The 16,749-nt window shown below is 36.6% G+C and overlaps 1 protein-coding gene across 1 annotated transcript in view; it reads right to left on the bottom strand.

The window, feature by feature from the left end:
• Nucleotides 1-16,749, bottom strand: part of LOC106842352 (protein eyes shut homolog) — a 1,064,587-nt gene that overhangs the window by 543,589 nt on the left and 504,249 nt on the right. The window contains exons 18-19 of the mRNA XM_070516721.1: nt 10,439-10,629; nt 6,048-6,139 (exon numbers count right to left, since the gene is read on the bottom strand). Coding sequence (XP_070372822.1) covers nt 6,048-6,139; nt 10,439-10,629 — 283 coding nt within the window. The remainder of the gene's footprint in view (nt 1-6,047; nt 6,140-10,438; nt 10,630-16,749) is intronic.

The following is a 16,749-nucleotide window of genomic DNA, read 5'->3' as shown; positions in this document are numbered from 1 at the left end:
CCAGTAGTTGACTCAGAGCCAAGGTTAAAAGAAATATAAGTACTGTGGTTCAAATTAAATGTCTAAGTGTTATAAACTTTGTTGACTGATTATTTTTTGTCTTTGTCTCTAAAGGTAGACAGTTATCTACTTTCTCTTGTAGAATATTTCTCATCTTGTCTATTCCACATTGTTTTAGTTGATTTTTCTTCTTCCTGGGTGCAAAGCTAGAAAACCTTTCCCAGCTCCCTTTGCCATTAGATGTGTCCACATGACTAAGTTTTAGCCAATGGAATCCCAACAGAAGTGAGATGTGCCACTTCTAGGCCTGCTCCCATTAAACTAGCCACCCATTCTCTGCCATGCTGACTGGAGGAGACATGCTTTTAGTCAAAAACACGTGGCACATTTAAACTAACGTAACTTGAATAAGGTTGAATAAATGAACTCTTTACAAAGATGTGGTCAGGGAGTAGGAAAGCCACATGGGATAGTATAGTATTCCAGGACCACAACATAGTTACCCTGATACCACTTCTATATCTAAAGGCTACCAAGACAAAAGGAGTTACCAGAACTTGGAGGAGAGGGTCATCTGCTAGGAGCCAAGAGCTTCACTAGAGGGACTGAGCCAGCCCTCGGGACACCACACAAGGCCAAGGGAATATACATCCTGAAATCACCTGCTTGCCTATAGAAATTCCTGCCAGTGTTCGCCATTGACTGAACCCCACAGAAGACAGGGGAGCCTGTATTAGTTAGCTAGGGCTGCCTCAACAAAGTCCCACAAACTAGGTGGCTTAAATAAATGAAATTTATTGTCTCACAATTTTGCAGGCTAGAAGTCCACAATCAAGGTATTGCAGGGTTGGTTCCCACTGAGCACTGCAGGGGAAGAACCTGTTTCTGGTCTGCTGGTCTATCTCCTTGGCTTGTACATGGCCATCTTCTCCTTGTGTCTTAAATTTTCTTCCCTCTATGTGTGTCTCTCTCTGTGTCCTAATTTCCCCTTTTTATGAGGATACTGGTTGTATTAGATTAGGGCACACCCTAATGACCTTAGTTTAACTTGATTACCTCTTTACAGACTCTATCACCAAAGAAGGTCATATTCTGAGATATTGGAGGTTAGGAATTCAAAACATAAATTTTGTAAGGACACAATTCAACTCATAACAGAGTCCATTAATGTAATCTACACAGGTTGATTTCAAAGGACAGATCAGGGAGGAAGAGATTATAGAGCGGATCTGGAGAGATGCAGAAATTTAGAGTCTATTGTGTGCTGTAGCTTAGCATACCCTACTAAAGAAAAGTGAATACTTCTTTGGTCATATTATCTGCTCCCTTACTTGAGAATTCTCCAGTAGGTCCCTACTACATATGATGTAGTTCACAGTTCTTACTGTGACATTCACTGACCTATACAACCTGACTGCCACTGCATTTACAGACCTTATTCTCACTCTTTCCTATCTAATGGTCTCAAATTTCCTTCTTCTTCTCCTTTGATACTGTTACTTTAAAAAACATCTCCTATCATCATCTAACAGACATAATGTTGTGTGCTGCAGGTTTCATATCCTGTTCTAGATCACTTGAGAAAATATTTGTTAATGTGTGGATTTCGTTGGTTTATGTCAGTCTTCTTAAGTCTCATTCAATGTTCATACAACCACTATACTCTTTTTCAAAACTCAGCATAATTTATTGCACGTCCACATGATTATCCATAAACAGTAACTGGTACATTTTCTCTCAGGGGTAACTGAAGATGTTCTCATGGGTTCCAGTTTATCTGGTTCTATACTGCTCTTAGCATAGGAGCCGCATACCCCCAGTCAAAGAGCCAAACCAACAAACTCTCCATGAGACAGCTCTAGGAGAGCTGATGGAGTTTATGCAATTTACTGACAAGTCTGGCTGTAGACCAAGAGCTCAAGACTAAGACAGCAAATGAACAGTTGTATCAATGCAGGGATGTATTTTTAACTGGTTGGCACTTAAAAACACTTTAAAGTCCCATAGTTGAGGAGGTTAGAAGAGCCTGATTTACTTCTGCCTTTGAATTCGAAATACCACCTCTCTTCAAGAACTAAGTTAGATGTTAATTAGGACTCTAAATGGGTAAAAAACATCCCATAATACGTATGTGTATATATACTAAATGTAAACTCGATTATTATAATACAATGTATGAATATATAATTAAATAATTACATATTATATATGATAAGATAATATAATGTATGTAATGATGTTTATAATAATACAAATAACATGTGGTATATTAACAACATAATTAATATAAAACAAATGCATGATTATTATAAATATACCAACAGACATGGAGGAAGTGCAGCATCACACTCTCAGATTCGTTTTTTCCAGAGAACACAGGCGCTACTCTCTTAAGTTTTCTCGGCATCTCATGCTTCAACACCCCCATGGCGCTCAAGAGCGGGTGGAGAAACACATAATTACTTGCGTTTGTTTTTCCTCTTGACTTACAATATGCTGTTGTTCAGCAGCCTAACATCGCTGAAAATTGGAAAATACATTCCTTCCCTTTCATTAAAAGATGAGCAACAGCCATAGCTAATTTCTCACTAAAACAGTCTTTAGTATGTGTGCGTTGAGGATCTTCATTATGCCAGCATGTATTTCACCTGACTTCAGCACTCCATATTCTCCTTCCTGCTTTTGTGAAGTTAAGCAATCACACATTTCTTTTTTAAAAGGGCCATGCTGCTCTGCAGAACGTCTTGTCTTTCCTTGTTCTAAGAGATAATGAGCTCGGCAACTTTTTCACGGGGCATATTTGTCTCGCTCTTTCTGAGAGAGCCCTTCATCATGGGCTGAGCACAACCTTGGGGCTCTTTTTCCTCACAGTTCCCTAAGAGCATGTGAGGAAGGATGCTTCTCTGATATTCATATTCAAGGGGAATGTCATCGCTCAACAGAAACGAGATGAAAAAGTGTAGCGTTGGGAGTGAAATGTGTGCACACCATTTACCTTGACTTTACAGAGGATGTTAATGGTCAAAAAAATTATGGCCACAGAATTCGTGAATTGAGTTAAAGGGGTTTTTTTCCCCTTTCTGCTTCTAGGAGTATATATTAAAGGTGTAGAAAACTAAAATTAACGGAACCCTACTCTTGGTCTTTATGGATGATAATCATGGAAAAAATCATATTTCTATAAATTTCCCATTACTGCAAACAAATCAAGGCCTTGTGAGGAAATATTTCTGAATTTAGATAATTTAGACCAGATATAGACAGGTTATCAACTACTTTTTGACAAAAATAAAAAGTAACAGGGGCTGGTCCTGTGGCTGAGTGGTTAAGTTCGCGCACTTCCCTATGGCGGCCTGGGGTTTCCAAGTCCAGATCCTGAGCGCGGACATGGTACCACTCATCAGGCCACGTTGAGGCGGCATCCCACAAACCACAACTAGAAGGGCCCACAACTAAAATATACAACTATATACTGGGGGGATTTGGGGAGAAAGAGCAGGAAAAAAAAGAAGATTGGCAACAGTTGTTAGCTCAGGTGCCAATCTTTTAAAAAAAATGAATAAATAAATAAATAAGCAACAGTGTATGTAAATTTCAAAAAAATAGACACATAAAGTAAAGGAAGGTGATTTTTTGTTGTTAAATATCCTTAAAAGTGACATGTGATGAAGATAGTGAAAAGAAGGTATTCTTGGGATTTTTAAATGTTTTACATTTAACAATTCCTTTAAATAACACTTTAAATCGTATGCTGTCCCTTTGAAAACAGACTGGATGTGTTATTGTAGAAAAACTCATCAGGTGAGAGGCAGCAGCTCTAGGTTCGAATCTCGCCCTCCCGCTGACGAGCAATGTGATCTTCAGAAGGATGCCTCCCTTCTCTGAGCCTCTGCTTTCAAACGTGAAAAACGAGTGTTACGGACTGAATTAGGCGCCCCCCAAATTCGTATGTTGAAGTCCTAACCCTCAACACCTCAGAACGTGACTGTTTGAAGACAGGGTCCTTAAAGAGGTAGGTAGTTAAAATGAGATCATTCGGGGTCTGTAATCCAGCGTGACTGATGTCCTTATAAGAGGAGGAAATTAGGACAGAGATACACCCAGAGGGATATGATGTGAACACAGCCCTCTACAAGCCAAGGAGCGAGGCCTCAGAAGAAACCAACCGTGCCCACCCCTTGATCTCAGACTTCCAGCCTCCAGAATTGTGAGAACGTAAATTTCTGCTGCTTAAGGCGCCTAGCCTGTGGTACTGTGTTATGGCAGCCCAACCACATCAATATGATGGGTATTATGCACTTCCTGCTGATTAGATATAGTTATGTGTCTGTGTAGCATCTAATACATGGTTGTCATTGAATGCTAGTTAGTATTGTTCCTGCTGTTGTTAATTTTTTTACTAAGGATGTCATTTATAATTCATATCTTTATCTTATCTTGAACCTACAGCAGTTCTTTTAGGGTACGAGAAAATCAGAGACCAAATTACATCAAGCTTCTACAGCATAGGTCATAGGGCCCATGACTTAAAACTTTTTCATGGTTTTCAAGTAAGAGTAGCCTTGGAACTTTGCCATTTTCTAACTGTAATTTTTTGTATTTAATCTCTCTCTCAGTTTTGCATCTGGAAAATGCAGGCAATAATTAGATTTGTTCTTAAAAACAAATAAATTCATATATGTAGTAGTGTTACTACTCAACACAAAATTGGTGTTTAATAAGCTGTAACTATGACTACGTGTTCTCATTTACTTTTTAACCCTTTGTCAACATGCCCCAGGCAAGAACAGCTTCCTCCGGGGTCCCCTCTGTCTCCCCCCTCACCTCCTGTGTCTGTCTTTTTTTTCCTGAGGGGCCAAAATACGTCTTGTATGACATAGTTCTCACCGCTGCCCCAGTGCTTGTACACACGCCTTCCTTCCCTGGGTGCAGTCTCTGCCCAGAGAAATGATCACCTTGCTGGGGTGTCATTTCCCAAAGTGCATTGCTCTGAAACTGGTTATTCGAGTTAAAATCCTAAAGAAAAATGTTAACAGGTTCTGTGTCTTGAGTTAAGAAAGAAAGTGAGCCTGTATTAAATAGGGTCTCAGAGGTCTTAAAATGCTTGTGTCCACTCTTAGTAGTCACGGGAGGTATATGGGACAAAGCCTTTCCTCAATATGTTGATAACAGACCATTTTTTGGTCAATTCTCTGTAAGAATCTCTATTCCAGGCGACAGGATTTGGATCTTTCTAGCCTAAGGAGGGTAGAATTTCCTTAAAACCTGTCTTTTAATTTCTTTCCCACTCTCTGTTTTGGCCTCTTTCCTTTCTTCTTTATTGTCTTTAAATAGATAATTATTTTTACTAAATAATAATCTATTGCCATAACTAAATAATTTCCTTTGGTCTACGTACTAGATAAAGATGGTGGTGTGTGTTTTAAAGCACCACTTTAATTAAAAAAAAGTGGAGAGAGGTAAACACATAATAAAAAGGCATTAAATCTATATTAAAAATTAGACCATACTAAAAGCCAAATAAGGCAGATTAAGGGAAAATATCATCTCGACTTATCGGATTGGCAAAATTATACCTGAGGTTGGTGTGAGTTTGGAGGCGGAGTCAACTTCAAACACAGCTTTAGGAAATATGGTAATATATGGTAAATATTCTATCTTCATGGTGGTGTAATGGATCATTTTAATTGTCTTCTTTATGTTTTTCTGGATGTTCCAAATTTTCTACAGTGAATATATTTTACTTTGCTTATCAAAAGAAATACCAACTTATTTGGTTTTTACGACTCCTCCTAATGAAGGATAGTGCTTTGGAAATCTGCTTGTGTAAGTTCATTGACAATATAACCCTTACAACATTCTTTCCCCAGTACGATTTTTAGGACATGTAGAAAAGACAGAATGGTTTGATAAACTTTAATCCACGCACAAGTGCATGTGAATACCAGTTGGGATAACCTCTGCTTTAAAATGGCAAAAACAATATCCAGAGGAACAGTCTTGGCCATTTATAAGAGTGAGTGGAAAAGAAAATAAGTATATCTTACCTGATAAGCAGTGCATACTTTTGTCCATCGTCCACTTTAATAGTAGTGTTAATGCTTTTCAATTTTGCTTCGCCAGCACAGAAAAAGTGGTACTATGAAAAAAAAAATTTTTCCTCAGTTTTTCACTTTGAAATTAACATCTTATTTTTGCATTGCACTTTACAATTTACTAATAATTTTTTATTGTGTTGGAGAGACAAGAAGTCTAAAACTTAAAGAGAAGTGACAGCTCACGGTATAGAACTAATAAGACCTGGAATTAAAACACACAAATGTGTAAGTATTAGATATATACACACACACCATGCTTGTGTACATACATACACACACACACACAACACACACACTTCTGGTTTATTTTCCTGTATTCTGGGGAACCTGGCTGAGAAAGGCAGCTCCTTCTGCTAGTAGGGAGTGAGTTTTATTGGCAATTTTCCTTAGATACTAGCAACTGAGCAATGCAAAGACCAGTGACTACAATCTAGAGTGTGATGTGAATGTCACAGGAAGGGAAACTTACAGATTATGAAGGTCAAGCATTCTTTCTAAGCTTCCTGAGGTTTGAGGAGGCTTATGGCGGGACTATTGCTTATTGGGCCAATTCAGTTATGGTTTTAAACGGGTGAAATCATGTCTACAGTAGGTGTGCTTGCCCAGACATCCCTGGGAATTCCACGAGTGGGCTGCAGTGGTCTGTTTATCTTCTTAACAGCATGTGCCTGAATGTACATTGGTTATATTGTGGCTATTCTTTCCCAGAAAGGAGATTTATAGTCCTTATCTTATCTACAAAAGATTTGTAACCCACATATAAGTTAAGGAAAAACAGTTGCATAGTATTTCATAGCTCCTATGCATCCAGCTGGGCTAAATTGATATATCTAAATCTTCCCTCATGTAGTCCAAATAACAAATACAGGTAAATATAATGCTATATATTTTAATTTTCTAAAATATTTGGCCATGGCAAAAGGTTCCTTTCTTTTATAAAATTATTTATAGCAGGTTCACTTTCAGAAATATGTTAAACAGCACTGAGATTTCAAAAACAAATACACCTACATGCACTTTGCCAGGACACTGGTTCCTAACACTTGGCTATACATTCTTCCCAAGCCACGTGCAACTAAGTGAAAGGCAGGGATTGCTTTTTGAATTTTTACGCTGTGTGCAATACGCAAAAAAGTTGACCAGAGGGTAAATTTAATATTTTTGATAGCATGGATAATAAATTAGCTGTTTCTTATGTATAACACTCAGAAGTCTATGTCGGTAGTTAAGATAGATAGCTATTTAAGCTTAAATGATAATGTCCTGACCAACAATGTGTGTTTCTGTGTGTGTAGGGGGGAGATAGTCTCCTTAATTTGTTCAAATATACCAGAAAATTATTTTTCAGGTAATACTAAGTCTTGTTAATTCCTATTATCTTCAGGGATGTCAAGATTAAACATATATAAAATATTTAATGGACAGTTCTCTTAACTTTCCTTGAATTTTTTCTTTTGTTATAAATAACTCCTTTATGATATGTCTACAAACAATAGCTACTCCTACTGAGTGATTACCCTATATCATGGATTTTGAAAGCATTTTACAAGTGTCAACTAATTGCTTCCTTAGAAAACAAAACAAAAAACACACAAAAATCCACAAAGTAGGTACTATCCTTTTCTTAACTTCATCATCCAGAGGTCGAAACTGAGGTGAAGTGATTTTTTTGCCACGTGGCCCAGTGATTTGTGATACAGCTAATAAGTGGGGGTCTGATACTTGAGTCCCAATAGTGGATGTATCTGCTTACCTCCTTGTTATTAGAAAGAGCCAACAAAATATTTTTAAAAATTAAGTTTGATATATTAAACATTAAAACTAAAATTTTCTAAAAAATATTTGACTAACAATTCTGCATTTCTAGAATTTGAATACGTCTTAAATTACGACACTGTAAAATTTCAACCATAAGTACGTACTTTTGTGAAAATTGCAATGTAAATGCATTCCTGATATGATTATACTTTTAAAATAGATGAGGAAATGGGAGCATAGCCTTGCAAATCTTCATGGGAGAAGGAAAATCTTGAAATCATGAAAATTGACTAACACTGAAATTTCACTTAAATCATTACCAGGAAGCAGTAATCTGAGTTTGGAAAGAACATGGATTTTAGATTTACACAAAAGGGTAACATTCCTGGTCCATCATCCTTAAAAGGGTTCGAAGAGCATGTGTAGGACAAAACTCTGACAGCCTCAGTTTGTCTGCAGGATCTTTGTGAGATGCAGAGAGAAAACACCTGACCCTCACATTTGAGGAATATGTCCCTGGCATTCTTCTATGTGTCTCTATGCCTTTACTTATTTACTCATTGTGTTACATTTACTTCACAATGTTTATTCATTTACTAATTTAAACCTCACTATTTTCATTACCCTCACTCTACAAGTGAGTAAATTTAAGCACAAAGTTCTTAAGTGACTTGCAAGGTCTCAAAGCTTCTAAGTGGCAGAGCTGGGATTCAACTCTGATGGTCTAGCTCCAGAGTCCGTGAGCTTAATAAGTTTTCTTAAGATGGAGCCTGACACATAATTGCAATTCAATAAACAACAGTAGTTATCATTATAGACATATCAATATACATCCTTTCTTTGTCATAAATCCTAAAGGAAAGAAGTTCTACACCTCTTTGCACCCATTACAGTTTTATAATTCCTAAATGTCTTGGTTCAACCTATCATGAATTTATTTTTATCCATTTGAAAGTGAAAGGAGTCTCTGTCATCCATTATTTCATAAATATTTTCACCCAGAATTCCTACAGGTCTCTGGCCATTCCTCACAATGTCTCTGCTTGGAGCTGTCCACAGAGGGGAAGGAGCCAGCTGAGTCAAGACCCTGGGTTCTGGCAGCTGAGTCCGCAGCAGACAAACGTGCCAGGGGAAGTACGCTGCCCAAGACCAATGCTCAGTATTACGTGCGTGTTATACTATCTTACATTTGGTCTCTATATTTTTTCTGCTTACTATAAGATTAATGGAAATTTCTAATCTCACTGAGGAAAATGCTGTAGAGCAGGGATCAGCAAACTTCATCTTAAAGGCTCAGACTGATGTTTGATGATTCATTACAGTATTCTATTCATTACATAACTCTATGCTCTTGCTCCGGTTTCACCTGTTATTATTACTATCTGTAATCAATTGAAAGCAATCTGTGGAGACCAAATTGTGTCTTATTTACCACCTGGCAAAGTGACTGTTGATAGATAAATGTTCAATGAATGAGTGAATATGTACATGCATGAATAGAAACACGGCTACTACCGCTAATCTGCTACATCTGGTTGACACTAATGATACCAGGCGTTGTACTAAACTATGTGTATGTGCTATATTACTTAAGAAAAACGAGCACTTGAAGAAAGTCAAATTGCTATAACTTGGCTTATTTAAATTATAATGTATACTTCATCATTTCATCATATTTAAATCACATCATAAAAGAAATGGTAGATAAAAACACAGTTATGTTTCATATATTAGACCGTGTTGATTTAATTACCTTATTGCAGTGATGATTTTAATGACTTCCTTAATCTGGATATTTAGAACAGGAATATGAGGTGATTTGTTAAGGTAGAATGGTGTTGGATAGAGAATATGCCCCTTCAATTCAAAATTGGCTTCAAAATTTAATTTTTATTAGCTGTGTAGTCTTTGAATTCTAAAAGAAGGTTGTTACAAAGACTGCTAAGTGTCAAGTCAGCAATCTCAAACATTTTGATCTCAGAATCTCTACTCTTTTAAAATTATTGGGGATCCCATAGAGTTTTTGTTTACTGGGTTCTGTCTATCAATATTGGTAATACTAGAAATTAAAAGACATTTTTAAAACACAAAAATACATAAATACACATTACATTAGCAATCAGAGGGATGACATCATCACATGCCATGTGGTCTCTGGAAAGCTCCACCGTACACTTACAAGAAAGCGAAAAAGGGAAATAACATCTTAACATTACTACGAAGATAGCTCTTCCCTTCAGGACCCTCTGAAAGAATCCTGGGGCTCCCCAGGGGTTCCAGATCACATCTGCACTAAAGTTATAAAAAATGGTAGCAATTACTATCGTTAGGAAATTGGGAACCTAAAAGCGGAAGAAAATTGCAAATATAGAGAAAAGAAGAGAATGAAAGCTATTCAAGGTATATACTATTTTGATATATAACTACTGAACACGACGAAATTACAAAAACAGAACATAGCCTGATGGTGAGTATAAAAGACGTATTTAAGCTTAAATTTTATTTTGATAATAACCACTAACGTGGAGAATCAGAACAACTTCCTAAAATTTACTTTAAATTAAGTAAATTTAATGACTTACCTTTAAAGTACCATTTTCAATAAATAATTGAGTAACAAATCCATCTATTGAGTTTGAGTCTTGCTGCATATAAAGCAGGAGTCCATAGGAACTAGAGGTCTGAAATTCTAGGGAGATGTTATTTTGTGGATTCAAAAACACATCCTGAAATTCTAGATAGGAATCTCCATAATAACAAACACAAGTGAAATCTGTGGAGACAGAAAGAAAATACAATTTAGGTTGGAATTGGACGTTCAATAGTTGAGTTTCACCTTATTAATACTAGCATCATGTTTTCTGAAATGGCTCATACGTGACTCTTTTCTGCCTGTTCCAAGGCTGGGCACCTGTTTACTTTGCCATAGTCACAGTGGTTTGCCATAATTTTTCTGTCTTAGGGGCTTCGTGACTAAATCTCCTTGGAAGGCAAAAATGTCTAGATGAGGGCTCTTCAAGAGTGTTTTTACGTAGATTTTATGTTACAGATCAACAGAAAGAGGAACGTTTTCTAAAGATGTCCCCATTCACTGTATATAAGATGTTGGTACAAAATTATAATTTATGTTATTGTTCATTTGATTGGGTGGCTTTTGAGGGCTGATGGAGTTATTGGGAAGTAAAGGAATTGTCACCCTTTTGTAGCAACATTATATTGTCTGAGCTTCTTGAAAAACATCTCTCTCTCATTCTTTCTTTTTCTTTTGCCTTCTGAATGATTACATTGGTGTTTTTTCAAGATTGACACCTGAGCTAACAATGTTGCCGATCTTTTTTTTTTACTCCCCAGATCCCCCCAGTATATAGTTGTATATTTTAGTTGTGGGTCCTTCTAGTTGTGTCATGTGGGACGCTGCCTCACCATGGCCTGATGAGTGGCGCCATGTCTGCGCCCAGGATACGAACCGGCGAAAGCCTGGGCCACTGTAGCAGAACGTGCGCGCTTAACCACTTGGCCATGGGGCGAGCCCCTGAATGATTACATTTTTATTACCCTTCATCTTTCAAGTAAAATATGGAGATAGTTTGAGCAAAATGCTTTGACAATTTAATTTCTTAAATTTATAAATATATGATTAATGAAACCTAGCTAGCTTATTTCTATGAATAAGTAGTTAATTACTCTATATTATTATTAAAAGTTACTTTTGTTTAACAAATACTTGATTGATTGATGTTGACTGAGGATATTCTTGTAACAATGGTTTGTGTATCTCCTCTTTCCCTTCCTCCCTTCTGTTCCCACCACCAACCACCATATTAGAATCAGAAGAGAAGTAAGTCCGTACATACACACAAACTCTCTCTCCTTTAAAACCTCTAAATTGTTTATTCTTTTACAATTAATAGAGGAGATTATTCATGGAACCGTATGAGTTTTAGTTGGCTGTCCATCACAGGATAATACTCTTTTTAAAATCTGTACTTTAAAACCTCTACAGAGTTTTTTTTTTTTTTTAAAGATTGGCACCTGGGCTAACAACCGATGCAAATTTTTTTTTTTTTTTCTGCTTTATCTCCCCAACCCCACCCTGTACACAGTTGTATATCTTAGTTGCAGGTCCTTCTAGCTGTGGGATGTGGGACGCCCCCTCAATGTAGCCTGACGAGCAGCGCCATATCCGGGCCCAGGATCCGAACCCTGGGCCGCCGCGGCGGAACGCACGAACTTAACCACTCGGCTACGGAGCCGGCCCCCAGAGTTTTTATTCTACGTGGAGTATTTATCTTATTTTACATTTTCAATAAACCTTTAGAAATACTCTAAATTTTCAAAATTGCTAAATTCTCAAACTTGTTAGAAACTCTAAGGAAATAATCAGCTAAACCTCAAAGAAATGTTTTCTTTTTAACTAGAAATAAGAAGGTTCAAAATACTGTGAGAAAACATTAGTGCTTTGTAGACATAAAAGCATATGTTTTAATCAAGGCTTTCATTAGTGAAGGTAGCTCAAAGGTTGAAAACATGAGTAATGCACTTTCAATTTTGACATTCTGATTGTTTTAGTTGTTATGGTATAGACAGATATTTCTTCCTTGTAGAGTTTTAATGATGATGTTGAAGGCATAGAACAATAAAATTTCACACAAAATTAAATAATTTGAAAAGGTTTCAGCCATTCACTTGAATGAATTGAGGAGGGAGACAAATATTCATTTGATTTAAAGTTCACAATGTGAAAGAACATGAAATATTTTCAGACAAAATCTAATATTGCAACATGAATGTACCCAACATTGGTGAAATAAAGAAATTACTATATATTTTTAAACGCCTTAGAAAGAAATATATTGTTTAACTGACAATAGCTAACTCAAAAACCCCTTTAATTTCATTATTTTAAGATATGTATTCTATGGAATAAATTTTTAAAATTAAGTGGGTTTATGCTCCTGTGACTCGTGCTCTGTATAAAAACCCACATATGCTCTCAATTGTAAGCTACTTGAAGTCAAGAGCCATAGATGTTTGGTTCATCATTTTATCCCAAGTGCCTGATTTTATGAAGCATGTGAAACTACTTACTATCTTTTATGGGAAATACAAGTGCTTTTGTTTAATTGCACTTGGAAAATTATATTCTGTTATGTTTGGATTCAAAAAATCAGGAATAGTTTTGTATACAATATTTGACCATATTTGTAATGTTTTCTATTCCAATACATGAATATGGATCTTATTTTACATCTCCTTTAGCAAAAATCTTAATCAAATAAAAAGAATGGTGATGGGAAGCACATAGTAATTTTGTGAAGAAAGCGTAGAGACTGTTTCCAGAAATGATGGGCTAAAGTAAAATAATAATTCCACACAGTTTTTTATCATCGAGAATTAAGTCATAAGTTCTTGCCTTTCAGTTTTCATTTTTCCAAATAGAAGAATCTTTACGTGAATTGTATGCCCTCACATTATAGTTATACCTCTGAATGAGTTTATATGCTTTTGGTACAAATAACCAGAAAGCCCAATTCAAAGTAGCTTCAGTAAAAGGAAGTTCAAGGATAGGGTGGGCTTTCAGATGGATGTTTGTGTATGCATAGGCTCAGCTGGCTCCTCATAAAGACCTAGACTCCAGTCTTTCCATTCTGATATTCACATGGTGAGCTCTAATCTGAGACTTGCTTCTTTTCTGATTCTAATATGGAGGCCAGTGGTAGTTTAAGTCACTCAGTGTCCTCTATTTTCAAAAGAGGAAGGAAGAACTTTCCTATGTGTAGAATGAACCTTTCTTAGCAGTTAACTGGCTAGAACTGAGTCCCCTTCCACTGAGATGAGGATGGGGTCAGTTCACACTGAGACCTGTGGGGATGGTTTCATAGTGGACAAAATTGGTATTCTGTTGGGAAGAATGCTTCAAAATCTAACCCCAGTATTTCTCCAGATTCATGCCTTATTTCCCGGCTAATAGCTGACTGTTGGATTCCAAGACTCAAAGGACTCAATTTCCCAGCTAGAGACTTTAACTTCCACCTCCAACTTCCTGCCTCTGCCTCTCCTTCTGAGAGGTAGCTCTTGCCTTCATTTCTAACAGCATATATTGAGTATAAGGATGAGTCTAACCACTGAAAAATTTATTGGAAATTTGGTTCTTGTTGCTAGATGGGCAGTTGCCAAATGTTTTTTGACACATAATTATGTGAATTTCCGGTGCATATTGACTCATTGACCCACTCCCATTGCATGAGGATAAAGAAAACCTCAAAGTTGTTTTAAGTGGAAAATCAGGAGTCAATAACCTTGCCCTCCCCTACTGCACACAGAGGGTTTTAAATAGATCAGAAGTATAATAAAATAAATATATTTTGGAAGAAATTAATAATACAGATTCTTAGGCATAAATAAATATTTAAATTAGAACAAACGAAATAAATGAATGTGCATAATATTCAATTATTTGACATTAGGAACAATTACTCCAACAGCACATTTTCCTTTCAATAAAACAAATGTCTAGTTAGAAAAAGTAAAGGTTTCTTAGCTTGAGCCATTTTTTGTTTATTGATTAGCAGAATGTAAAATACTAAATACGTTTTAAAAAACAGAGCCACTTTTATAGTTAGTGTTCTATATTCAAGATTAAATGTGAAAGTTGGAATCTTATGACAGAATAATTCAACATCAAGCTTTTCTATAAAATTGATAGTCTGATAATGACTCTATAATGACTGGATAGTTTAAATGAAGGACATATATTATTTAATCCTATTTCTAGTAGATTATTGTCAACATCAGTGTAATCCGAGATTAATCATTGAAAGAGTGATTCTGTATTGCTCTCTGGAGTATGTCTCACTAGCCATATGTGAAGAAATAATCCATAAGTAAAATGCAAAATGGCCTTTTATTTGTTTCATTCGTCTTGGAAGTAATACCTAGGAAATAATATTAGATATTTGTAATTTGTGTGTGTTTGCAAAATTTTCAGTTAAACTATTAATTTGAGAAAAGACTATAACACTTAAATATAATTCATATAGGAAGGTTTGCTACACTGTTTCTTAAGAAACCTGTGTTGTCTTGATACTTGATTCTACCAGAAAGCAGATCAGCAACCAGGCATTAGCTGCAGAAACTCTCTGTGACTTGGTTCTCTTCATTTGTATTGTTTTTAGAAAAAGGAGCTGGGATTTTATCATTACAAAATACTCTCCATGTTTAATACTTTGTACTTTTATGTTCTACAAATTGTGTTTAATTCACCTTAAAATCCAACTTTACATAATCCATTTAAATTCATGTCAATTAGCTTCACATTGCCTGATAAAGGAGAAAGGAAGAAAATGAACATTTATCCACTGTTTACTATATGCTAGCTTTTGATAAATCCTTTACTCAGGTCTCTTAAAATGTTGATTTTTCTGTTGCTGGCAATTTAAAGATTTATGCCATTTGAAAATGCTTTTGTAGGAACTAAGCATATTTCAAAATAAAGTATGAAATATTTGTTTCTGTCATAGATTTTCATACATTGATTAGTCCACAGACTGTAAGTCAATGACATAATTTATAGAGCAAGTATGAATCACATAATGCACAAAAACCCCAGATGTTTACAAAGCAAACAATACTGAAATGAAAACCAGAGGATGCAGTTTAAGATTGACAGAGACCCCTCAGTGTAGCCAAAGGAAATGCATGATAAATACGAGCTACAGAGGCAGATTTTAAGAAAACATGTGATTGCAAGAAAAGCAGAGAATTGAATGCATTTTTTTCTGAAAGCAATTGACAATCTTTTTGAAAGCAAGCACAACACCTATGATCATAACATTTCACCAGCAAATGGAAAGAGATTTTCAGGGAAAATTCCTTTAATTAATAGGCACCTGTAAGGATAGGAGATAACTCTTCAAATACAAATCAAATCATGCCACTCCTTAAGAACCTTTGTTGAGGGGCCAGCCCAGTGGCACAGTGGTTAAGTTCGCACGTTGTGCTTCTGCGGCCCGGGGTTTGCTGGTTTGGATCCCAGGTGCTCACATGGCACAGCTTGGCAAGCCATGCTGTGGCAGGTATCCCACATATAAAATAAAGGAAAATGGGCATGGATGTTAGCTCAAGGCCAGTTCTTCTCAGCAAAAAGAGGAGGATTGGCAGCTGATGTTAGCTTAGGGCTAATCTTCCTCAAAAAAAAAAAAAAATTGTTGAGCCAGCCCTGATGGCTGAGTGGTTAAAGTTCAGCGCACTCTGCTTCAGTGGCCCCAGCCCGGTTCCTGGGCGCAGAACCACACCACCTGTCTGTCAGGAGCCATGCTCTGGTGGCATCTCACATAGAAAACTAGAAGGACTTACAACTAGAATATACAACTATGTACTGGGGCTTTGGGGAGTGGAAAAAAAAAAAGAGAAAGAGAGGAAGATTGGCAACAAATGTTAGCTCAGGGTGAATCTCTCCCAGAAAAAAAAAAAAATTTGTTGCTGCCAAATGCCTGTGACGGAATTGCTTACTATTTACTCTGTATAGAATCTGTCCTTTTTCCTTTTGTCCTTTAATGTGGAATACCAATTATTCCAGGTAACTTACAGGGCAGTCATCCTCTCCTCACCTGCATTACCACTTCAGTCACCCCCATCCTACCTGTACACGGAGTCTATTTCTGGGATAATTATCCCATTCCATTGGCAAGATGGTCGACTCCCAGCCAATCAGACCCTGACTTAATAAGTATCGCCTCCTGGTAAGCCTTGACATTGGATGTGGCAAGTCCTACATACTGTTCTCCTCCCTCAGGACTGTGTTGCTTTCTGTTTGCCCTGTGTCTTTTGATACAAATAGTAGAATCAGGTATACATGCAAACACCCCATTAAATAATATAAAAACTCTCATTA

The sequence above is a fragment of the Equus asinus genome, chromosome 8 (assembly GCF_041296235.1).
Source record: "Equus asinus isolate D_3611 breed Donkey chromosome 8, EquAss-T2T_v2, whole genome shotgun sequence".
Lineage (NCBI taxonomy): Eukaryota > Metazoa > Chordata > Mammalia > Perissodactyla > Equidae > Equus > Equus asinus.
The sequence above is the reverse complement of the archived record's forward strand: the minus strand, read 5'-3'. Positions and strand labels throughout refer to the sequence as shown.